This window comes from Chlorocebus sabaeus, chromosome 20 (genome assembly GCF_047675955.1).
Source record: "Chlorocebus sabaeus isolate Y175 chromosome 20, mChlSab1.0.hap1, whole genome shotgun sequence".
NCBI lineage: Eukaryota > Metazoa > Chordata > Mammalia > Primates > Cercopithecidae > Chlorocebus > Chlorocebus sabaeus.
The window spans coordinates 97,546,577-97,571,203 of record NC_132923.1 but is presented as its reverse complement, the minus strand read 5'-3'; the positions used below and the strand labels follow the sequence as shown (position 1 = coordinate 97,571,203).

Genomic DNA, 24,627 nt, shown 5'->3' with positions numbered 1-24,627 from the left:
AATCCTCCTCAGCACAGACCCTTTATGGGTGTCAGCCTGGGGGATGGTCAGGTCTTTCCCTTCCCACGAGGCCATATTTCAGGCTGTCTCAGTAGGGGGAACCTTGGACGATACCCAGGCTTTCTTGGGCAGAGGTCCCTGGGGCCTTCCGCAGTGCGTTGTGTCCCTGGGTACTCAGGACTGGAGAATGGCGATCACTTTTACCAAGCATACTGCCTACAAACACATTTTTAACTAAGTACATCCTGCACAGCCCTAAATCCATTAAATCTTGAGTCAATACAGCACGTGTTTCTGCAAGCATAGGGTTGGGGCTAGGGTTACAGATTAACAGCATCTCAAAGCAGAAGGATTTTTCCTAGTACGGATCAAAATGGAGTTTCTTATGTCTTCCTTTTTCTATATAGACACAGGAACAGTCTGATCTCTCTTTCCCCCACACACTTCTGTGGTATTCTCCAAAATCCATAACTTAATTCAAACATGAGAAAACATGGGACAAACCCAAATTGAGGGGCGTGCTACAAATAACTGACCAGCACTCTTCAAAAGTATCAAGGCTGGGTAATGGTGGCTCATGCCTGTAATCCCAGCACTCTGGGAGGCTAAGGCAAGAGGACTGCTTGAGCCCAGGGGTTCAAGACCAGCCTGGGCAACATAGTGAGCCCTTGTCTCAATAAATAATTTTTTAAAAACTTAGCTGGGCATGATGGGGTATACCTGTGGTCCCTGCTACCCTAGAGGCTGAACTGTGAGGATCACCTGAGCCCAGGTGGTTGAGGCTGCAGCGAGCTGTGACTGTGCCACTGCACTCCAATCTGGGTGACAGAGCAAAACCCTGTCTCAAAAAAAAAAAAAAAAAAAAAGTGTCAAAGTTGAAAGGGAAGGAAAGACTGAGGAATAGTCACATCAGAGGGGCCCCAGGAGAAATGACACTAAAGGTATTAATGTATTAATAACATGGGATCCTAGATTGAATCCTTGACAGAAAAAGATATTAGTAGGACAATTGGTAAAATTAGAGAAAAGTCTGGATTTAGTTAACAGTATCAATTTCCTGGTTTGTTTTTTTTTTTTTTTTTTTTTTTTTGAAACGGAGTCTCACTGTGTCACCCAGGCTAAAGTGCAGTGGTGCGATCTCGGCTTACTGCAACCTCCGCCTCCTGGGTTCAAGCAGTTCTGTGCCTCAGCCTCCCAAGTAGCTGGGATTACAGGCACCTACCACCACACCCAGCTAATTTTTGTATTTTTAGTAGAGACAGGGTTTCACCATCTTGGCTGGGTTGGTCTTGAACCCCTGACCTCATGATCCACCCTCCTCAGCCTCCCAACGTGCTGGGATTACAGGCGTGAGCCACCGTACCCACCCCCGCCCCCAATTTCCTGATTTTCTTATACTACGGATTGGTTATGTAAGAAGCTATCATTTGGGGAAGCTATCAGGGAAAGAATGGAAAATCTCTGCACTGTTCATGCCATTTCTCTTTAGATGTAAATAATCCTAAAGTATTTCAAAATCAAGTTAAAAACATAAATAAGGCAGCCCCCACACTCCCTGCGTTATTCCCAGTCCCCCCGCCATCTTTGTATACTTCCTAGCACTTAGCACATAGGCTGATCTTGTTTGTTAACTTTCACGTTTGTTATCTTACTTCCCTGCAAGCCTGTAAACCCCATGGGGACAGGAGCTGCCCCACCTTGCTTACTGCAGTGTCCCCTGCACCTAAATAATGACTTGTGCACCGTTAGTACTGCTTTAAATTGTACTGAATAATGAATTAATTCATATTCCTGGCTGTGACCAGGAAAGATGAATGAGGAAAAGTCAGTGTTCTTATAAAGCCTTCAGATCATGAGAAGGCAACAAAGTCAGGAACCTCCTCCTTCATGCCCAAAAGTGAAATTATGGGACACTCAAAAATAGGATCCCTGTCCCAGATTTTGCAGATAGGGGAAATAAATGTGCTGCCCAGAAACCTTGCTCCAAACATCAATGGCTCCTCCCGGGGCCACCATGGAGAGGGGATTCCTGGCAGGATGTATCTCAGATGACTGGGATCAGGACATTGGCCAGACAGACAGCATCTCTTGCACGGGCCTCCCAGCCTATCTGAATCTGACAGGGAGCCCTGGAATGAACTTCCCAACCCTACAACTGGCAGCAGAATTTTACTGGGAAAACCCAAGAAATCACGTTGTACAGACCTAGGCCTTTCCCATGAATTCCCTCCGTGGACCCTCAAATCAGCAGCCGCTGGGAGGCAGCAGCAGGCATTTCATGCTGTGTATTGAGGGCCTGTCGAGAGGCCTCGAGCGCTTTTGGCCAATTCAGCATGGTTTTTATGCCCCTTTTCACAGCATCAGATGGAGGTGGTCCACGGTAGCAGAAGGAGCCCAGCGAGGAGTCAGGGTTCCGTTTTCACATGTGGGAACGTGGGAGGAGATTGTATTTGGTACTTTCTGTCTGAGCCAGAACTGGGGGACCGTCCCAGTGGCATTGCTGAGGTGTGGCCGCTCAGCCAGGCATCTTTGGGAGATTCCAGACCTTGGTTCTATGGGAAGGTGGGGGCTGGGCATTCACTGACAAGGAAATGTTCCCGAATAGTGTGGGAGAAGCATTCGCTGGACTGAAACCAAGAACTGATTACAGTCAACAAACCTTGCTCTTCATCATTTTCATTTGACCCTGTTTCAAAGTATTATTTTTCAGGCGTGGACACTGAGCCCAGAAGGTTAAGTGCCTTGACAAAGGTCAGGCAGGTGAAAAGGAAGCACCTGGAAGTTGAATTGATAGATTTCCACGGTGTATTTTCTCTCATTCCACACTTTTATTTAGAAAAAAAGAAAACTGGCCGAGCGCAATGGCTCACGCCTGTAATGCCAGCACTTTGGGAGGCCGAGATGGGCGGATCACAAGGTCAGGAGATCGAGACCATCCTGGCTAACATGGTGAAACCCCATCTTTACTAAAAATACAAAAAATTAGCCAGGCGTGGTGGCGGGCAGCTGTAGTCCCAGCTACTCAGGAGGCTGAGGCAGGAGAATGGTGTGAACCCGGGAGGAGGAGCTTGCAGTGAGCTGAGATCGCGCCACTGCACTCCAGCCTGGGTGACAGAGTGAGATTCCGTCTCAAAAAGAAAAAAGAAAAAGAGAAAACTGAACATCTCCCTTTCCCCACCATGGCCGCTGAGTTTCAGACATGGCCTCCTGATGGTCCTGGCTGGATGTTTGTCACTTTGATACTTTAAGTTGGAAAAGTAGCTGTTAACCGCCAGAGCCATGGCTGCCCTCCTATCCTATGGCCCCTGCCTTTTCACAGCCCTGGGTGGGAAGGACAGAATCCCCACTTTGCAGACAAGGAGACTGAGGTCACACAGGTTGCTCACAGGGTCAGGGCTGGGGCCAGGAACCCAGCTACTGGCCAGAGAATCTACCCTTTCAATGCTCTCTTAGCCGCTAAAGCAGGGGCTATCTGCCCACGAACCTTCATAGGGGAAAATCTGGGTCCCAACAAATGCTCTTCCTCAGCCCCAGCTTTTGAGAAATATCTTTTCTATCCAAAGGTACAACCACTGGCCAGCTGCCGACCCACACAGCTCCAGCAAAGAAAGGGCAGTCCCTTCACCCGGTCACGGTAATGCCTATTTCAGTGTCACACCCCAGGAAGTTTTATCAGTTTCTGATAAAAATCATTATTTTCCTAAAAATTTCCCAACTTCCAGGCTTGCCTGGCACAGCCAGGGGAGGCAGTTTCCTGTGCTGGAATTCCTGGGTAGTTTATCGATTTCACAAGCCCACAGCGGGGAAGTTTGGAACTCGGGTCGGTTCAGTTGAACAAAACTCTTGAGTCAGCCTGGGTAGACCCCCAGGTCAGGCAGGGAGGGAGGCCACAGAGCACGGGCGTCCCCACAGAGCTGATGGGTTTGTGGGCTGTTCCCTCAGTCCTCGGATCCCACATGAAGTCAGCATGTGGCCTGCCGACAGGGATACCAGTGAGCCCCAGGACCCACCCGGCAGCCCTGCTGTGCCCTGGGACACAAGCACACAGCCATGCTTTGAAAGTGGACAGAAGCCGCGAGTGAGCTGCTCGTCACTGTTGCATGCCCTGTGACAGCCAACAGCGTGGACTGATTTCGTCTTGCAAATGGGGGATTCTTACCCAGCCGTGTAACACAGCGGGGTCTGCAGATCCTGAACCCACTGAAATTGTCAGCCAAGTCATGTTGTGTGAGCGTGTTAGGGAAGAGAGCACACGCATGTAGATACTCCTGGGAGGAGGTCCAGAACTCTGCCATCAGTGATCTCTGCCTACGGGGAGAGATCGTCGCCTGCGTCACGGCATCTGAGCAGCTCGGCTCTCAGGCGGGCTTTTGTTGCGTGCCCAGCACCCTCAGGTGCTGTGGAACAAGGCAAGTTCTTTTCTTCTCCGTCCTGGGCTGGGATGAGCGGCCACCTCCTGCCCACACATTTCTGGCCCCATCGCCCGCCCCACACAGCTGTTCGCCTGCCCATGACTGGACCAGGTCCCTACCGCAAGGACAGGAAGTGCTCCCCACATCCGCCTCGGCCCGCACAGCCTGGTGCTTTTCCAAACCTGACTGTGGTCACTGAGCCCAGTAACCAGAGAGAATTTTTAAAAAGACTCACAAACATATCATTGAAATCTCAGTGTTGGGTTTTGGGGAAGGCACTGGGCGGCTCCCACCCCTGCTTTCCGGAAACACAGATTTCTAGAGTTTGAAAGGGACAGGAGGCTAAAGTGAGACTGCTCTAAATATAGCGTCCTGGGTATTTCCGGACACCTGGGGAAATGTGGGCTTTGTTCCGCAACTGTGGCATTTGTTTGATTGGCAGGCCAGCCCCCGCCATGGGGCCCTGCTGCCCATCTCACCTCTAGCCTGGCCTCTACCCTCGCCTCCACCATGTCTTCTAATTCCTCTCCCCCCACGCCGCCCCCCTGCTGCCCCCGTCCCCGGTGCTCCCCACTGGCCAGAAGCGCAGCCCAGGCTCCTGGCCCGGGATTGGCACCCTCAGCAGGCAGGCCACAGCAGAGCTCATGTGCTGTCCCCAGCATTGCCGACCTGTGAGCACCTCCACCCCTGCGCATGTGAGGTCCCCTCTCCCTAGAGCACCCTCCCCGCCACCTTCTCCACCTACCAAGACCCCATCCTACCCTTCAAAGCCAGTTCAGATGCCACCTGCTCAGATCCCACCGCCCAGTGAGACCCTCCGACTTCCCCAGCACCTGACTGGCCTCTCCAGGAGTTGTCACTCCTGCCCTGGTTTTTCTTGTTCCTTTCCACGTTTCCCTCCTTCCTCCTCCACCTTGTTCCAGAAAGGAAACGTGGGTCCCCTGCCCTCTGCTGTTTCCTGGTGCTTGCTTTCCCTGCCCTGCCCTCAGGCCCCTCTGCTCTGGCCCTCTGCCCTGGCTGGCCGGCCCCTGCAGGGCCCGTCTCCCTGACCCATGGCAGATTTGCGTTCATGCCTCAGCCCAGCTCAGCTGTCAGCCCTGAGCCCTCCCCTGCCACACCTCCCATCCAGGCAGTGGGCAGGCTCTGGATGGCTTGTGTCCCCCGAGATGCCGTCGGTAATGTCGGTTTTGTCCCTGTCTACCAGGTTTCCCTGCACGGCCGGGCTCTTTTCTGCCTTGGGTCCAATGTCCATCTTCCCTTTAGCCTGGAAGCTCCCAGAGGACGCTCCCTCCTCTGTCTCATCTCCGGGTCCCAGGACCAGCCAGACCGAGAAGGGGCACAATGGGAGTTTGGGGTTTGGAGCCTGGGGTCTGTTGAGCACCAGCCAGGTGCAGGGCTCAGGCTGAGCCTGGCTGCAGGGCCTCTCAGCCCTGTCTGCTCCCTGGGACCAAGCCTGGAACAAACGTTTGCACAAAAGGAAACCGGCCCCGCCAGGCCTCCCTGGGTCCCCTCCACCTTGAGTGGTGGGTGGCTGGGGGCGGTGGCTCACACCAGCTCTGCCCACTCCAAAGTTCGAGCCATTCCGAGTGCCAGCCCAGCTCTGCTTTGTCTTCTAGTGGAGCGAGATCATGCCCTGGGCCACCAGGAGCCCCATTGGAAGGAGTTCCTCTTTGACCTGACCCAGATCCCGGATGGGGAGGCGGTCACAGCTGCGGAGTTCCGGATTTACAAGGTGCCCAGCATCCACCTGCTCAACAGGACCCTCCACGTCAGCATGTTCCAGGTGGTCCAGGAGCAGTCCAACAGGTGCCTTCCCCTTGGCCCAGGTGCCCCTGCCCCTGCCCGCCTCACAGTCTCATGGTCAAGGCAACCCAGCAGGGAGTGGGGGTTGGTGGAACACTTCCCAGAAGCCCCGAAAGAGACCCTCAAAGACGGGAAAGATTCTTGGTCCGAGCCCCCTGCACTGTGGGAAGAGCCCCAGTGACAGTCCTGCCTTCAAGTCCCTGCCCTGCCATCCTGGCTATGGGGACTTGAACAGGTCATTGAACCACTGAGCCTCAGTTTCCCCATGTATACACCTCTGTGGGCTGAGGCAGTGAGATGAGGCTCAGAAGGGGCACAGCCAGAGTCAGGTAGGAGATGCCCCAGTGACGGCTCCCAGCGGGTCCTGGAGACAGAGGCAGCTGTGCCGACCGCCGGTTAATTGTTCTTTCGTGTCCACAGGGAGTCTGACTTGTTCTTTTTGGATCTTCAGACGCTCCGAGCTGGGGACGAGGGCTGGCTGGTGCTGGACGTCACAGCAGCCAGTGACCGCTGGTTGCTGAAGCGTCACAAGGACCTGGGACTCCGCCTCTATGTGGAGACTGAGGACGGTGAGGCTGGGGGCTCTGTGGGAGCAGCCCCTGGGGCTTCTCTGTGCCAGTAAAGGCAGTAGTAGCAGTTTCCTGTGGCCCTGGGTTCCTGGCCTCACCAGCTGTGCCCGCTACGAGGGTCACTGAGGTCCAAGGCACAAGGTCTGGCCCAGTGGGGGTGCTCCCTCCTCTCCCTCTGCTTCCCAGGAAGCAGGCGGTTCTTCCCACGGAGCAGCCTCCACCTTGGGAGTTTCTGTCCTGGGAAGGGAAGGAGGGGAAGTGGCTGTACCCTCAGACACTGAGGCCAGGAGGCTGGGTTTGAAGCCCAGCTCGGCAGTGCCCTGCCTCAGTGACCTTGGCTGGGACTTACCTTTCCAGACCCTGTCTTCTCTTCTGTAGGATGGGGATTCGTGCCCTTGTTCATTCCACAGGTGAAATTGGGGAGAGCCTCTTTTATGCCAGGCAGTAGGAAGACAAAGGCCAAAGTGGGCATGAGATGGGCGTGTTTGAGGCCCGGCAAGGGGGCGCCATGGAGCAGCGGTGAGGGCGGGGGTCGCAGGGGCCATTCTGAGTCAGGGTAAACCAGGGCCAGGTGGTGGGGTTCTTAGCCCGTTTATTTTAGTTTAGTCGTTTATTTTATTTAATAGCAGTGGTGGACGATAGGATCTGATTCAGGTTTTAGAAGAGAACCTCTGAGATGCCCCCCTCTCAGGGTGCAGCAGAGCTCCCCACCCCTTCCGTGGGCCGCACCCAATGACTTGCTTCCTGAAAGTGCAGTGTGGACAGGGCATGGGGTACCTGACGCGCAGCGCCTCAGCCAGGTGAGGAAGGCCCACTGCAGTGACCGGCACGGGGCTAGCATGTGTACTGGGTGTAAGGGAAGGAGCAGACCACTGAGCTTCAGAGGCCCCCACCTCCGTGAACCCGAAACCCCAGTCCAACCACAAGAAGACCATCAAACCCAAAGAGAAAGGCTTTCCGCAGAATACCTGGCAAACACTTCTCAAAACCGCCAAGCTCATCAAAAAAAAGGGAAGGTTGGGAAATTGGAGGAGCCCAGAGGCACCCAAGACGACCAGCTCAGTGCATGTGGGGTCCTGGGTGGAATCCTGGACCAGCAAAAGGGCATTAGGGGAAAGTTAGGAAATCCAGATCAATCATGGTGTTTACTTAATAATAAGATATCAGTACTGGTCCATTAGTTATGAGAAAGGTACCCTACTAGTGTAAACTATTAACATTTCCCAGGGGAAAGTGGGTCCAGGTTTATGGGAACTCCTTGTGTGGTTTTTTTTTTTTCTTTGAGACAGGGTTTGGCTCTGTTGCTCAGGGTGGAGTGCAGTGGCGCAATCGCAGCTCACAGTAACCTCCAACTCCTGGGCTCCAGCGATCCTCCCAGCTCAGACTCTGTACTACCTTTGCAAATTTTTATGTAACTATCAACTGTTGTAAAATTAAAACTTTACTGAATATATGCATAAAATAAGGAACCCCCTGACTTCAGTGGGGAGAGCAGACTGAGAGGGACAAGAGTGAAGTCACAGAGACTCGTGGGGGCCCCACAGTGGTGCAGGTGGGCGCTGTGAGCAGTGGGGATGGAGAAAGATGAGTCGATTTCAGTGTCAGGACATGCGCATAGCTGGCGAGGAGATGAGGGAACGGGAGGAAGCCTGAATGATGTGTGGATGGAACCAGTGGATTTTTTTCAATAGATTTTTCTTTTTGGGGAAAGATAGATGAAGGGCACATTTGAGGTGTGTGACCAAGGGTTCTTTTTTGGCTGGAATATTACTGAGCCCCCTGGGATGTTACTGAGATCACTGGTCCTCATGGAAATGCCATTCCAGGGACAGGTGAGCGTGAAGACCCAGGCGAGGGAAGTGCTGGCATGTAAGTGGATTTAAAGCATGGGGTGGGACCAGATCATCTAGGGAAGGAGGTAGTGATGGAAAAGAAAGAGGGCCTGGCCCAGAGCAGTGGGACCTCCAACATCCAGAGACCTCACAAGGAGGGGCCACAGCGACCAGCCAGGGAGGGAGCAGCACACCTGGAGGACGAGGTGACCAAGATGCCAGAGTCAAGTGTTTCCAGAAGCAAGGGTTTGTCGTTTGTGTCCAGCTGTGGGCACTGAAGGCAAGAACAGTGAAGTGACCGAGGGTTTTGCCATCACAGAGGTTGCTGATGGGCCAAATCTCCGTGGAGTGTGGGTCTGACTGGGGAGGTGGAGGGAGACAGGCAGTGGAGGCAGGAGACAGCTCTTTCCAGAACCTTTGCTGGGGAAGGGGAGCAGAGACATGGGCTGGGGCTGGAGAGAACCCGGGACAAGGCAGGTCCTTTACAGGTGAGGAGACGCCTGCACCCTGCTGTGGTGATGGAGTGATTCTGTGCAGGGGGAAGAAAACTGCAAAATTCCTCACAAGTTGGAGCAGGGAGCTGGAGTGGGGGAGGTGGAGAGGGCAGGGGGATGCAGAGGACAAGGCTGGAGACTCTTCAGAGCGGGGACCCTTCCTGATGAAGGTGAGGGATAGTGTCCCCACTCTCACAGTGAGGGCTGAACCTGAGCTCTGGGGGGCTGTAGTGGGTTGGGGCACTCACTCTCCAGGTTGTCACAGGATTAAAGGAGGGTGCTTGGCACAGAGTGATGCCCAGTGAGGGTGGTCATGACCGTCGGTGTCACCCAGCAGCGCCTGCTCATTAGATATGTGCTGTCTCTTATGAGTGGGGAAAGCTTGGGCGGGGCGGTTGGAGTTTGTGTCTGAGGCTCCACTGGGGCAGGAGGGGATCTGCCTGGTGCCCTCTACGCGAAGCCTGACCTCAACTCTGTCCTGCGCCCGGGGCCTGTGCGCTGGACACGGAGAACTGACACGGGGCCCCCAGCCCAGGGCGGAGTGGAGGAGCGGCCCCCTCTCTGTGGTGGGTCGCGGGCCTGGCCTAGAGCCTGCGCCTGGCCGGGGAGACCTGCTGGGCGGGAGTGCGTCAGGGTGCGGGCGTCCTTCCTGCTCTGTGACGCGGGACCCCGGGGCGCACGCGGGGCGCACACCACCTCTCCTGGCCTCTGACCCGGGCCGACCATGGCGGCGCTGCGGCTCCTGGCGTCGGCGCTCGGGCGCGGGGTCCCCGCCGGCGGGGCTGCTCAGGGCTCGCGCTGTCCCAGGGCTGCGCCCACCGCTTTGCCACCAGTCCCCGGCCCCGCGCCAAGTTCTACACGGACCCGGTGGAGATGGTGAAGGACATCTCTGACGGGGCGACCATCACGGTCGGGGGCTTCGGGCTTTGCGGTATCCCAGAGAACCTGATCGCCGCGCTGCTCAGGACCGGCGTGAAGGACTTGCAGGTGGTCAGCAGCAACGTGGGCGTGGAGGACTTCGGCCTGGGCCTCCTGATGGCCTCCAGGCAGATCCGCCGCATCGTCTGTTCCTACGTGGGTGAGAACACGCTGTGCGAGAGCCAGTACCTGGCAGGAGAGCTGGAGCTGCAGCTCACACCCCAGGGCACCCTGGCCGAGCGCATCCGCGCGGGGGGCGCCGGGGTACCCGCCTTCTACACCCCCACGGGCTACGGGACCCTGGTCCAGGAAGGGGGCGCCCCCATCCTCTACACCCCGGACGGCCACCGGGCTATCATGAGCCAGCCCCGAGAGGTGAGGGAGTTCCAAGGCGACCACTTCCTTTTGGAGCGCGCCATCCGGGCGGACTTCGCCCTGGTGAAAGGGTGGAAGGCCGACCGGGCAGGAAACGTGGTCTTCAGGGGGAGCGCCCGCAATTTCAACGTGCCCATGTGCAAAGCTGCAGACGTCACGGCGGTGGAGGTGGAAGAGATCGTGGACGTGGGGACTTTTCCCCCAGAAGACATCCACGTTCCAAACATTTATGTAGATCGTGTGATAAAGGGGCAGAAATACGAGAAACGAATTGAGCGCTTGACAATCCGGAAAGAGGAAGATGGAGACGCCGAAAACAAAGAGGACGCCAGGACGCGCATCATCAGACGCGCAGCTCTGGAATTTGAGGACGGCATGTACGCCAATCTGGGCACAGGCATCCCCCTGCTGGCCAGCAACTTCATCAGCCCCAGCATGACCGTGCATCTTCACAGCGAGAACGGGATCCTGGGCCTGGGCCCGTTTCCCACGGAAGATGAGGTGGATGCCGACCTCATCAATGCAGGCAAACAGACCGTCACGGTGCTTCCCGGGGGCTGCTGCTTCGCCAGCGACGACTCCTTCGCCATGATCCGAGGAGGACACCTCCACCTAACCATGCTCGGAGCCATGCAGGTTTCCAGATACGGCGACCTGGCGAACTGGATGATCCCTGGCAAGAAGGTGAAAGGCATGGGCGGTGCCATGGACTTGGTGTCCAGTCCGAAGACCAGAGTGGTGGTCACCATGGAGCACTGCACAAAGGACAACATCCCTAAGATCATGGAGAAATGCACCATGCCACTGACCGGGAAGCAGTGCGTGGACCGCATCATCACCGAGAAGGCCGTGTTTGACGTGCACAGGAAGAGAGGGTTGACGCTGACGGAGCTCTGGGAGGGCCTGACCGTGGACGACGTCAAAAAGAGCACGGGGTGTGCCTTTGCTGTGTCCCCGAACCTCAGGCCCATGCAGCAGGTGGCACCCTGATGGGACCTGATTCTGGGGGGGGGGTGCACTCCTCAGGGGGTCCCACCGGGTTCCCCAGGGGACGTCGGTTACCGCAGGAATGCATTTACCCAGCGCTGGGAGGCGTTTGCTGCTGGCCTCCGACTTTCCTCCCTAGGTGGACTGTGCTCCTCTAGAGAGCTGCGACTTTAATTCAAAACAACAGGAAAACAGATCAGCTCCTCACTGTGTTCCTCGAGTACTAAAAGGAAGGAGAGGAGTAGGGTGGGGGAGCTTCTCCAGGCCTGCCAGATACAGGGCTCTGAACCTAGACCTGCTGTTAGTCCCCTTTTGCCACCCCCATCTCCCGGAGCCACACCCAGCCAGGCCCCTGCAATTTGCTTGGAAAGTATATGATAATCCTGGCTCTGACCCACCTTGCTCTGGGACCCTGAACAGTTGCTGCTCTCTCTGGGCCTTCTGTAAAATGGGAACCTGGGATTAGCTACTTCAAGAGTCCCCAGTCAGGCTCACCTGGCCTGTGAGACCTACAGAGGGGTTCCCAGCACCCAAGCCAGGCCTGGCTCAGAGGGGCTCTGTGAGGGTCTGTGGTGTAACTGATCTAATGCGACATTCTATCCTGTGTCTGGGAGACCCCCATAAGACCCTTGAACACAGCTGCCCAGAAGCAAATAGTGAGCAAAGCATGCAGGACTGATGGCCCCTCTAGCCCCAACGCTGCCAGGGCTCCCCAGGGAATCGCAGGACAGAGCCGCACATGCAGCCTGGAGGGCTGCCCTGGGCCCCAGGTCGTCCCCATGTGTCAGCCAGTCCGCAGAGTGACACTCCAGTGCCCGGGCTGGTGACCCTCACCACCCCACACAGGCTGCTCTGTTCTCTCCTCGTTGTGACCTGTCTTGCCTTTTCCTCTGCACCCTGGCTCTGGTCCTTGTATTTCTGCTGCTTCCCCATAACCTTGACTCACCGTGAACCAAGCTCTGCCCAGTGGCTTCTCTCTGGGCCTCCTTGCTGTCAGTGCCTGCAGCTCACAGCCTCCCTGTCTCGGCAGCTCTTGTCCACGCTCCTGTTTGTGGCAGATGACGTCACAGGTCAAAAGTTGGTCTCTGGATTCACTGGTTGTTCAATCAACTGGCCAGTGGACACCGGGACTGAGGCACAGCTGCTTAAGGGCTGACCTTTGAGTGGGACTGAGGGTGGGTCAGACAGTGTCCTTGACCTACAGGGTGTACTGGAGAAGTATGTAGGAATAAATACATCTGTATGTGTAGTGTCTAAGCGTATGTGCCTCTGTGTGTTAATACAGACCCACATATATGCATGTGTGTACATACATGTGTACATCTGTGCTTGTAAAGTGGAGGTGAAATGTGCTTTTGTGTAAACTGAAGAACTGGCAATGTTTAAAGAGACAAGAAAATGAACTGGTAATCATGCCTCTGCAATTCAGTATCAGGAAATTTCACCCATGCACAGAGTGAAGAGGCTCCATTGCACTCCCATCTTTATCGTGAAAAGCAGGAAATAACCTGGGATATCTGATGACGAGCTCCAGGGCTTCAAACTCCGGTGCTGAAGCCATCCTCCAGCCTCAGCTTCCCAAAGTGCTGGGATTCCAGCTGTGAGCCACCATACCTGGCGACTTGAAAGCTGAAAAAAAAAATGAGGACGTCTTTGCTGGGCTGTGTAAAACTTAAACTGACAGAATAGCCCAGAAAAATGAAAATGTATGGGAGTTGGAAGGGCTTTAAAATGGTATTTTTTTCTCAAAACTTTATCGTGGTTAACTGCTTTTACAATAGAAAGGTTATTGAAATCCAAACAAGTACAGGAGGATGCAGTTTTCTTGGTGAAGGGCTGGTTATCATGTGTTTTAGCAGCATCCTGTCTGGAAGCGGCTGTGGGGGACAATCCCCTGTTTACAGGCTTCACTCCTCCTGGGGCTGAGGCCCAAGTCAGATCTCTGCTTCAGCCTTTTCTTTTTTCTCCATAAACCCAGCTCGTGCATAAGAACTTGGACTCTGGAATGGGACTGCCGCAGGCTGAAACCTGGGCTCTGGGACTTGGTTCCAATGTCTATGCTCTGCCTGGCATCTCCCTTATGGGCATCAGGGAGACAGTTAATGCCCTGCTTTTGGGCTGTGCCCAGCAGAGAAGCACTCGCTAAACTTGGCAGATGCTGCCACGAGCTGTCTCAGTCATAAATTCGACATTCACACCCCAGAAAGTGCGGGATGGAAGACAGAACACAGGCCTCGGGGTCCTTGGACTGAGGTGGGAGCGCTGGTTCTCAAAGTCACTGGCAGTAGGACTCTGCATCTCCTGTGAAGAAGGAGCTACAGGATTACTGTAACGACCCAATGAGGTGATCCATGGGAAAAATCTTCAAACTTGAGAGATGTAGACTGGCTGGGGCTGGACCAAGGACTCCAGGCTTCAGATGTGGAAACTGAGGCTCAGCAGGGACCCTCGGGTCCTCAGCCTTCACGCTCCTGGACCTGCTCAGGCCCCGGCAGAGAGATCCCTGCTATGTCCGCTGCAGGGCCACTGCCCGCAAGTGACCCCTCTCTCCTTTCTGTCGCAGGGCATAGCGTGGATCCTGGCCTGGCCGGCCTGCTGGGTCAACGGGCCCCGCGCTCCCGACAGCCTTTCGTGGTTACTTTCTTCAGGGCCAGTCCGAGTCCCATCCGCACCCCTCGGGCAGTGAGGCCACTGAGAAGGAGGCAGCCGAAGAAAACCAACGAGCTGCCGCAGGCCAACCGACTCCCAGGGATCTTTGGTGAGGGCTGGGCGGGGTGGGGCCGAGGCCCTGCGGGCTTCCAGTTGAGAGAAGCAGAGTGAGAACCAAGTGGTGGCCCAGAGCCCTCAGGCTCAGGTCGGTTCAAGCTGACGGCCACTCTCCAGCCACCTTTCCTGACCCCATCTTTTGCCCTGATGCACCCTGGTGACCGGCACTCCAGAGGCCTGTCCTGGCTGTCCCTGCCACCCAGAAGGCCCCCTCTCTCCCCCTGGCTCCTCCGGGTCTTTCCCAGGAACCTCCATCAGAATGAGCTGCCCCTTCCCTGGGAGCCGCAGCCCCTTGTGACCCGCGGTTGTGCCTGGGCACCCCGCAGCATCCTCGGCTGCTTATGTGAAGTTTTCTCCCCAACTGGGCCAAGCCCTTCAGGATCAGGGACAGGCCTGACCCGATCCTGTGCCCTCATTTCCAGGCAGTCGGCCCCTGACTGGCCTGGTCATGAGCCACTTGAACCTGAGGAATGTGTGTGGCAGGAAAGGGTGGGCTGGAGTCACAGGGGTCTCTAGAGAGGAGGCGGCACAGGATGGCTGAGGGTCCTGCTGGGCTGTTTACTGGCGCGTCAAGACGCTCACAGGCTGAAGGACAGGGGAGTGCTGAGCACAGTGTCACTCTAGCCGTCGGGAGCCATGGCAGGCTCTTCAGCTGGGTCACGGTACAAGCAGAGTTCCGGGGATGGGCTTTATGAGACCAAATGGTTTCCTGTCATTCATTTGACAAATGTGCTTATCAGGGCATCCCCCGACCCTGGTACCCCATAGTAGCTGCACAGAGCAGGAACCCCAGAAAAGACCTTGCCCTTCTGTCCCTGCAGATGACGTCCATGGCTCCCACAGGCAGCAGGTTTGCCGTCGGCACGAGCTCTACGTCAGCTTCCAGGACCTTGGCTGGCTGGTAATTGCTGACTCTCCTTGTTTCTGAAATGACAATCACCACCTGTAGATCAGAAGTGAATCTGTAGGGAGGACATAGAATCATGAGTGACTTCAATTTTCTTAGGTATTTTTTTCTTCTGTGTTTTCCAAGTTTTCTAAAGTAAGAATATGGTGAGAAAGGGTTGTTTTTTTTTTAACCATGAAAATGAAGACTGAATCAACTAAGCCGTCAGCATTGCCACAGGGTAACTGAGACCTCCCTGCATGGGCTGTGACTGCAGCTCTGGGAGGCGTGGGCAGGGAGGGCTGGCTGGGGAGAAGATGCAGAGTGAGGATGTGGGATGTTGCGCCTGAGCTCCTGCCCAGCCTTGTCTGCTGGGGGTTCCTGGGTGGATTCAAGCCTCTTGGGGGAGACTGCCCTGCAGGGGTGGAGGGTGGGTTTGAGCCCTGAGGCTCAGGGAGGGGCACATGGATGGGACTCACCTTCTCCCATGTCCCCTAGGACTGGGTCATCGCCCCCCAAGGCTACTCGGCCTATTACTGTGAGGGGGAGTGCTCCTTCCCGCTGGGCTCCTGCATGAACGCCACCAACCACGCCATCCTGCAGTCCCTGGTCAGTACCGTGTCCATCCTGCCCAGCCCCCTGGGGTGGGGGGCCCTGCAGAGAGGGGTCTGGTCCAGCCAGCCGGGAGGACAGCGAGGCCACCTGCTCCATGTCTCGGGGCTTTCTCTGCACAGTCAGTAATGTTGCTAACTTCCCACAGCTCTGCAGGAACTGGTCCTCATACAACCACACTAGCACACATAGTCTCGCACCCGAACACACTCCACACTGACACTGAACAGTCGTATACACGTGCCTGTTCTATGCATCGCACATGCTCCTGTGGGACACTTAACGCACCTGCGTGTGGTGCCCAGACAGAGGCACAGCACACGAAATAGACTGTGTGGGGGCTGTGTGATCTTAACACATGGGCCCCTGAGTACACTAGCAGGTCTGTCCGCCTATGATATGTGCGCACAGTGTGCAGGACGTGTGTGTGCACACACCCACCTGTGCCACACCGCAGGCAGGGAGCATCTAGACGGTGTGGCTCTCAACCTTTTGGCTTTTCCCCCAGTTTCTGTCTTGGTCATTTGTGTTTTCTCTGGATCCCCTGGCTTTTGATGCCTTGTTGTCTGCGGCAACCTTCAAAGATGAAAGCAGGCTTCTGATGGGATCACTGGTGCTGCTCACTGCGGAGTGCTCTGTGTATTTGCGGATTCTGGCACCGAGGCTTCCTTCTAGAACTTTTTACCTAGAATTCCAGTTCCTGGTATTCCACAGCCTTATGTTTTCCTCTTAGGAGGTTCAACGGTGATGCCTTGATCAGGTGTGGTGGCTTATCCTGTAATCGCAGCACATGAGCCTAGAAGTTCGAGACAAGCCTGGGCAACATGGCGAAACCCTGTCTCTAAAATAAAAATTAAAACACACACACACACACACACGTGTGCATGCAATGCCTTGGTGTGAGAGGAAAGAAATTACCAAAAGCTGCTCTGAGCCTATGATAATGCTTCCTTTCTGGGCAGTCAAATGGCATTTGCTGGATACCTGGAGCCACCTCCTTGGAAAGGCCCAGGGGTGATGAGGACGCGTGGGGCGGCCCAGCCCAGCCACCCTTTATGCTGTGTGGTTCTCACAGCTGCATGTGTGGGAGGCACACGGGAAGGTGACTGCATCTGCAGCTCCCAGACTCCATCCTCTCTACCCCGGCCCCTCAGGGGCTCAACTAAAGTGAGCGCTCACAGCCTGCTGGGCAGCAAACAGACAGGCGCTGTGCTCTAGGGGAGGCTGTCAGCGGGCACAGAAGCAAACCAACCATGGAGCTGACGCCTCCTGTGAGGAAGAGCAGAGCGGCTGCGCCATCAGTGGAGTGAGACTGGGCCCAGCCTCTCCGCACAAGGAGGGGCACATCAGCAGCTGGAGGAGGAATGTTCCATCAGAAGGAGCAACTGCAAGGCCCTAAGACAGTAGCAAGTTGGCCCCAAGTTCAGGGTTAGCAGGGAGGAGGGACTGGGTGCAGTGAAGGGGAGGAGAGCGGAGGGAGGTGATGCTGGGAGTGGGCAGGGCTGTGTCCCCTAGGGCCTGGGGGTCCCTGGGAATGAGGGTGGATTTTATTCCAAGCAACCCGAAAGGCTGTCAGAAGTGTTTAACAAAGCAGTGACCTGGTCCGTGTCACCCTCCAGAAGTACCTTTCTGGCTTAGGGAGGCTGATGGTGGGGGCAGTGGAAGGCAGAGGAGCAGGGGACAAGTGAGGGCTGCTGTGGTCACCTGGCAGGTGATGGCAGCTGGACGGGGCAGGTGGTCCGAGGCAGCATGGAGGTGGAGGTTGAGCCAGGGGTTGCTCCCAGGGAAGGGAGAAAGCGAGAGGAGTCATCCAGGAGGCCTCCCAGGTGGGGGCTATGATGTCAGGGCAGGAGGAACTCCGTGTTCTGCTGAGGCCCCATTAGACCCCAAGTGCAGAAGTGGGGAGGGGAGCAGGATCCACAAATCTGATGTTCAGAAGAGAGGTCCAAGCTGAGCCCGGGGAGTAGAGAGGCGCGGGCACATGCAGGGCCCTGAAGTGCTGAGGGCAGATGCGGGTCTCTGGGGGAAGGAGCAGCACAGGAGAGGGGCTAAGGCTTGGCCTCCCAGAGCCTGGGGAGGGAGGCTGGGGTGTGGGGAGGCAGAGCCTCTGGGGGTCCAAAGGGCCAAAAGAAGAAAGTGGTCCTTCCAGGCTCCCCTTGGGGACCTCACTAAGGCACAAACCTGGCCATGAGGTTCTCCTTCCCATTATCCCCAGGAGGAAGTCTAAGCCCTTGGCCTGGGACTTGAGGCCCCTCATTAGCACCCTACCCACTTGCCCCACCCCCCAGGGCTGCCATGTGTCCCTCCCTGGGCACTGCAGGTCACTACGGCTCCTGCCCCCAGAGCCCTCAAGGCTGCTCTTATTCCTGTTAATATTTCTTATTATTGTGCTGCTCCCATGTGGCTTGGAGATGGCCAGGGCGGGGAGCAGGTGGAGCTGGGGCAGGACTGGGTGGGTCCTCGGAGGAGGCTACTGGGCTTATGCCCCTGCCTGTACCCCCCTCCCTGGCCAGGTGCACCTGATGAAGCCAGACGCAGTCCCCAAGGCATGCTGCGCGCCCACCAAGCTAAGCGCCACCTCTGTGCTCTACTATGACAGCAGCAACAACGTCATCCTGCGCAAGCACCGCAACATGGTGGTCAAGGCCTGCGGCTGCCACTGAGCCCACCCGCCCGCCCGGCCCTGCTGCAGCCGCCCTTCTCATCCTGATCGGGCCCCGCAGAGGCAGAAAACCCTTAAATGCTGTCACAGCTCAAGCAGGAGTGTCAGGGGCCCTCACTCTCTGTGCCTACTTCCTGTCAGGCTTCTTCTGGTCCTTTCTATGTCCCTCTGTGCCCCTCCCCTGGGGTTTGTGGCTGTCACCCTGTCCAACACTTTGGTGGCCTAAGGCACACAGCAGCCTCAGAGCCTGTGCTGACTGCACTGTTTGGAGTCAGCACAGAAGTCCTATCTTAGGACCTGTCAGACTGTGGCTGGCCCTGGATGGTCTGAGGTTGGCTGACCTGAGCTTTTCTCCATTCACCAGAGGGTTTAGGTGTGGGGAGAAGGGCTCTGCCCCTTCCCAGGTACAATACTGGCCATTTCTGGGCATAATTGGACACGCTCATGTTCTCAGCAGTGTGTTCTGGAATTCTTCTCATTTGGTCCAGGGTGCAGTTAGCATATTAGAAAAAGAATAAGCTGGACATCTCCACAAAGCCACTGAGGATTTTTTTTTTTTTTTTTTTTTTGGAGACGGAGTCTCACTCTGTTGCCCAGGCTGGGTTACACTGGTGCAATCCCGGCTCACTGCAACCTCTGCCTCCCAGGTTCAAGCAATTCTCGTGCCTCAGCCTCCTGAGTAGCTGGGATTACAGGAGCCCACCACCATGCCCGGTTCATTTTTGTATTTTTAATAGAGATGGGGTTTCACCATATTGGCCACGCTGGTCTTGAACTCCTGACCTCAAGTGATCCGTCCGCCTGGCCTCCCAAAGTACTGGGATTACAGGTGTGAGCCACCGTGCCTGGCCACTGGGGATATTTTATGTCATGTATGTTCCCTTGCCCTGGGCCTGCCCCGTTTCCTGCCTAGGAAAGAGGTATGACTCCCAGAGGAGCAAAGAATCCTGTGGGCTTCCAGTTCCCTCCACCATCTCTACCACGCTGACCTATTTGGGGCTCAGCACTGAGATAGAGACAAGACCAGCAGCTCCAATGTGTGGTCTAGGCTGGCAGAGAGCAGATGCCCCTGCAGCCTACTCCCCTTGCCCATGGCTCACATCAGTAATCAACCTATGTACCTTTTCCACTGAACCTGGACAGGGCCTCGGGCCTCAACACAGAACTGCAGACAGCCACCACCAGGCATTGTCAACGAGCCCTCAGTTCCCGCTCCTGCCCCACTGCAGAGCAATCCATTCCATCCAGAGCAGGGTGACTGGCGGTCTCTGGCCAGGCATGGGGCAAGGGTGGGGACTGCCAGTGTTTGCTTGTGTCTACGAGTTACGAACAAGCTGGCCACCAAAATTGGCGTCACCTTGGGTGCCCACCAGCACTGTCCTGTCTTGGGCCTGTGAGTCAAAGAAAAGGTCCCTGTCCCAGGGAGTGACAGGCAGTAATTAGGCTGAGTTGGGTGGGGAGGTTTGTCTCAGCCTCTGTTGTTCCCGGAAACCGCTGTTCTCCTTGGAGGAACCACTGGGAGTTGGAGTGTTTATTTGATTTCTGACTTGCTAAGCCTGTAATTTACCTGCTGGAATAGACAGAGTCCAGCTGCCCAAACCGTGTCATTAAAAGCAGATCCTGGGTCCGCCCCATCCACAGGCACAGCCCAGCAGGGTGGCTCCACCTCCCCATGTGCCCAAGGATGCGCCTCTCTGGAGTTCACATGCTGCACCCCTAGGGAGGGGCCTGGGGAGAGCTGGTCTGGCAGCAGGGGTGGAGCCTGGGGCCATGCTGTGGGAGAGCAGCCCCTCCATCTGGACCAGGGAGGGCCTCCGCGTGCAAGTGCAGAGGAAGAGACCTTTCCATGTACATAAAGGGTGGGCCCAGGCTGTCTGGAAGATGGTGAGTTCCCCATTAGTCTAGGACTTCAAGCTCAGCTAGCAGGGATTGGAAGAGGCAATGGCCTGAGTGTCAGGAGACAGGTATTCTAGTTCCAACTCAGGCACTGATTTGGTGTTCCCTTTCTTATTCACACTTCAGTTTCTCACCTGCGACATGAGGACATAGGACCGTTTCATTCCAGAGGCTCTTCCAACCCAGAGAACCCGTCTGCCCCCATGACCTTCTCCCAAAGCTTGAGACATGGCCTGAGCCCCCAGCTGCCATAGGACTTGGGGCCTATCTGCCATTGCAGGCCCTAATTTAACAGCTCTCTTCTTCCAATACTGGGCAGTAGAGTTTTTGAAACTGACAAATGTGTGGTCTCTTCAGTGCCCAGTGTGTAACCTGGCATGGTTTGGGTGTGCTAGGAGTTTGTGAAATGAATGTTTTCAAGACACAAATGCTGCCATGCCCATCAGGTGTGCAGAGCAGGCCTGAGGATCATGATGAGACTCCCATTTTATGCAGCACAGCACAAAGTATGACAGTCATGGCCTTCCTGGTGGCCAGACTTCTAGCACCTAAACCTTCCTGTCTGGCCAGACTTCCAGACAGCCACCAAATGACATCACATAGAGAAGGCCTCAGAAAGGGAGGAGGTCGTATGGACACACAGCTGATGAGGGGTCAGTGCTCAGCTACCAAGGTCGTCTTCTGGCCTGGTTGCCTCCCACAGCCAAGGATGCATTCAAAGCTGCAGATCAGGAGCATAAATAAGGGTGGTCAACTCAGGCCCACTGGCTGCAACAAGTAGCCACTGACAGGGAGTCTGGGCCATTCGGTGCAGAACAACCCCCAACCCAGTGGCCATCTTCACAACTGCAGCACAGTGCTGGCCCTAATGCCAGGTGAGCGCACAAAGTCCTGTTTCTTTGTCTTTACATAGGGACCTGGGCGATGTGCTTTAGAGAAATTCCATATTACTTCACAGGAAAGGAGGCTGTGAAAAGGAGAGGGCAGGTTTTGGAGCCAAGTCAACCTGGCATCAAGTCCTGGCTGCCTTCTTTTTTTTTTTTTCTTGAAGACAGGGTCTTGCTTTGTCACCCAGGCTGGAGTGCAGTGGCAGTATCATGGCTCACTGCAGCCTCGATCTGCTGGGCTCAAGCAATCCTCCCACCTCAGTCCGAGTCGCTGGGATGACAGGCACACGCCACCACACCCAGTTAATTTTTATATTTTTTGCAGAAACCAGGTCTTACTATGTTGCCCAGGCCAGTCTTTAACTTTGCCCAGGCCAGTCTTGAACTCCTGAGCTCAAGCAATCCTCCTGCCTCAGTCTCCCAAAGTGCTAGGATTACAGGCATGAGCCACTGCACCTGGCCTCCGCCTCTTCTTAATTTGACCACATCATGTACCTGCTGCGCCTGCTCCTTCCTCACGCTCTGTAGAAGAAGGTGCTAGTCCTGCCCTTTTGAGGCCTCCATGAGGGCCAAATGTGCCACGGGACCCTTAGTGCCATGCCTGCGCAGACCTGTGGAAATAAACAGCACTTCTGAGCAGGCTCATTTTAAAGGGACTTGCAAATTTGGGCCTTCCTTGTGTGCCTTCCTCATAAAACCCACTCCTCCCAGAATGTGCTTGGAGGTGCTGCTGTATTTACCTGAGAGCTGTGCTTTTCTTCAAAAAACCTAAACGTGGTCATCTCTTGGATGAGGTGTGGCCCTGCACCCTCGCCTGCTTGTGGAAGGAGTCTGGGCCGACAGTGACCTGCGCTAGGGTCTCCGCTGAGGAAGTGGCAGGTGTTGTGGCCCTGACCTGGCCCCGTACTGAGTGTGGGTCCCACCTGTGCCCTCATGGGCAGCTGAAGGGGGAGCTTTCTACCCCAGGTTCCTTTCCTTACTGAGAAGTCTTCAGCAAACAGTTGCCGCTCTCCATCCCCTGCTTTTTTAAAAATATTTTTTCTCACATAAGAAAATGTTATCTGTGTGCTGGGGAAAATTTTGAAAATAACAAAAACCAGAATACAACCACCCAAAATCAATCACAGAGATAACCACTGTTCATAATTCCTTCTCCAGTCTTTTTTCTTGGCACATACACATTTGTCTTTATATATGACATATAGATATTTTACAAAGTTAGGATCCTATTCTGTGCACTGCTTGGTGATCGGATCTATTCAATGTATGAAACATTTTGAAAGTTCCTCTGATTAAATGTTCTTTGAAAACACAACTATTAGTAGCCTTCCATCCCTTGAGTTCTGCTTTAGCTTCTCCCTTGTATGTCTGGTCTTGCGTTCCCTTCCTCAGAGGCCGGGGTGGGGCTCCGTGAGCAGGGCAGCAGGCAGCCTGGTGCTCAGATCGCATGGCCACGAGGCTGGCCACTGGTCTGGAATCCTTGGGCCAAGAACCTCCTCTCCTTCTCTGTGCAACACTTGGCACAAGTAGGGGCAGGTGCCTCACCTCTGAGGCTCAGGTGACCTCAGAGTACAAGGGTCATAGGTGGACCCACTGGGATAACTTCTGGGGAAACCCTGATGGTTCCTCTCCCACTGGCCTCTGGCTGGTCCCTTGGTCCCTCCTTCCCAGGGTAATCAGGCAAGCACAGCAATAAGGTCCTCCCTTGTTTCACAAGGTTGTGGGACCAGTTCTCCCTCCCGGGGCCTCGGGCCAGCCTGCCTGTCACCCCCAGAATCCACCATGTTGAGCACTTCACACACATCCTCTTCTCTCCTGGGCTTCATGGCAGCCCTGCGTAGCTGCCTTATCCTGGCCTCAATGCTGCCTGTCCTGACGGCCATGACTGACCAGCAGTAATGACATCGACATTGAGGAGTGAGTCCTGCTGGGAGCTCTGCCGTCCCAAGCTGATCCAGGGGGCGAAGCCCCACCCAGGGTGCCAGAGATGGAGTTGGCTTGGGGTCACTGGGGCCAGGGCAATACGCTTCTCCTTTCCCCACCAACCTCACCCTGGTGGATTCTAAACATCAAGACTTGATTCAGCCAGCACTTTGGGAGGCTGAGGTGGGTGGATCACCTAAGGTTCAAGACCAGCCTGGCCAACATGGCAAAACCCCTATCTCTACTGAAAATACAAAAATTAGTTGGGCATGGTGGCGGGTGCCTGTAATCCCAGCTTCTTGGGAGGCTGAGGCAGGAGAATTACTTGAACCTGGGAGGCAGAGTAGTGAGGTAAGATCATGCCATTGCACTCCAGCCTGAGTGACAAGAGCAAAACTCCGTCTCAAAAAAAAAAAAAAAAGACCTGATTCAGATAGAGCTCCTAGGATATATCATGGGAGCCAGTGGGGAGCCCTGGGGGAGGTTTTTGGAGACTGATAGGACTCAGCTTCAACACCTGAGGGAGGCCATGAGGTGGCCTGGCTGGCCCAAAACTGGTGCAGGGTGAGAGGCCATCCTAGCACAGGCTGCGCACCATGACACCACACTGCAGTTTCCAGGTAGGCCTGGGGTTGGGAGGAGGAAGTAGAAGCCACCCCTGGCTCGTTTCTCCCCAGCACCAAGCACATCCGCTGACTAAAGAAGGGCCCTGGGTGCTCCTCAGTAATACAGTTCTGTCGGTTAAGGGAGTACATAGTGAGTGCCAGGTCAGTGAGACTGATGACAGATGCCCATCAGGCACAGGACCAGCTGGTGTGACAGCAGGAATGGTAACCAACCAGAAAGAGAAGACAGAGGCACTTTTACATGGCTTTCACTTCTACTGCCCCACAATGGGCTGACGAGGGCATCTCCTAAGGGACTCAGCCTAAGGCAGAAGAGCAGCAGCAGAGCTGCTATGGCCTGTCCCAGCAGCAATCTCTGAAAACACCTGGGACCTGGCTGGCAGGCAGCAGTATAAGAACTAGGATTTATTTTAGCAAACCAAACAGAACAAAACATCCAGGAACCACATCGGTGGGCCCACAGCAGACCCAGCAGTAAAAGCCAGGAAAAGTGGTGGTTGGTGAAGGAGCACCTGTGCTGGCTCCTGGGCCCACAGCTGCACTTGGGAACAGTCCAGGCTGTGCCTACAGAGATGCTCCAAGCTGACCCTAAGGCAGGCCTCATGCCACAAATGCTGCTTGCTTCAAACAGGGCACCCTCGGTGCTGCCTCCTCTGAGGCTGGCAGCTCCTTCCTGGATGTGCAGGGGCAAGAGCAGAGTGGAGAGCAGAGAGAGTGCCACACGTACTCCCCACAGTTGCCAATGATCACCTCTGCCTTGGCTTCCCATCCTTGCCTTTGCAGACAGAATAGAAGAGGGGACACTCAGGGGAGTGAAAGAGCAGAATAAAGACAGACTTTAGGGACATCCACCCCTACCTGCCCCCTGGGGACACTGGCCCTAACAGTGGTGAAGCTCACAATCTAGTGAAATAGTCACCTAAAAAAGATGTGGATTCATCTCATCTCAGGAATGCAAAGTTGGTTTAACATCTAAAAA

At 55.3% G+C, this 24,627-nt stretch overlaps 3 protein-coding genes across 34 annotated transcripts in view; 2 read left to right on the top strand and 1 right to left on the bottom strand.

Annotated features, from left to right (window-relative positions):
• Positions 1–18,551, top strand: part of LOC103225049 (bone morphogenetic protein 8B) — a 32,545-nt gene extending 13,994 nt beyond the window's left edge. The window contains exons 2-7 of the mRNA XM_007979294.3: positions 6,029–6,218; positions 6,636–6,784; positions 13,954–14,148; positions 14,978–15,057; positions 15,541–15,651; positions 18,168–18,551. Coding sequence (XP_007977485.3) covers positions 6,029–6,218; positions 6,636–6,784; positions 13,954–14,148; positions 14,978–15,057; positions 15,541–15,651; positions 18,168–18,317 — 875 coding nt within the window. The 3' untranslated portion in view covers positions 18,318–18,551. The remainder of the gene's footprint in view (positions 1–6,028; positions 6,219–6,635; positions 6,785–13,953; positions 14,149–14,977; positions 15,058–15,540; positions 15,652–18,167) is intronic.
• Positions 9,835–11,393, top strand: LOC103225047 (succinyl-CoA:3-ketoacid coenzyme A transferase 2, mitochondrial-like). Its single transcript, XM_007979293.3, is given in 2 exon segments — positions 9,835–9,894; positions 9,897–11,393. Coding segments are annotated over 2 exon segments (1,557 nt in total).
• Positions 16,096–24,627, bottom strand: part of PABPC4 (poly(A) binding protein cytoplasmic 4) — a 50,438-nt gene continuing 41,906 nt past the window's right edge. For 19 of the 32 annotated variants that reach the window (XR_012089729.1, XR_012089705.1, XR_012089704.1 and 16 more), the window contains 2 exons: positions 20,347–21,710; positions 16,096–17,673 (listed from right to left, as the gene is read on the bottom strand). The gene's annotated coding sequence lies outside the window, so the exon portion shown is untranslated. The remainder of the gene's footprint in view (positions 17,674–20,346; positions 21,711–24,627) is intronic. The other 13 variants (XR_012089709.1, XR_012089716.1, XR_012089722.1 and 10 more) reach the window with 10 other exon arrangements.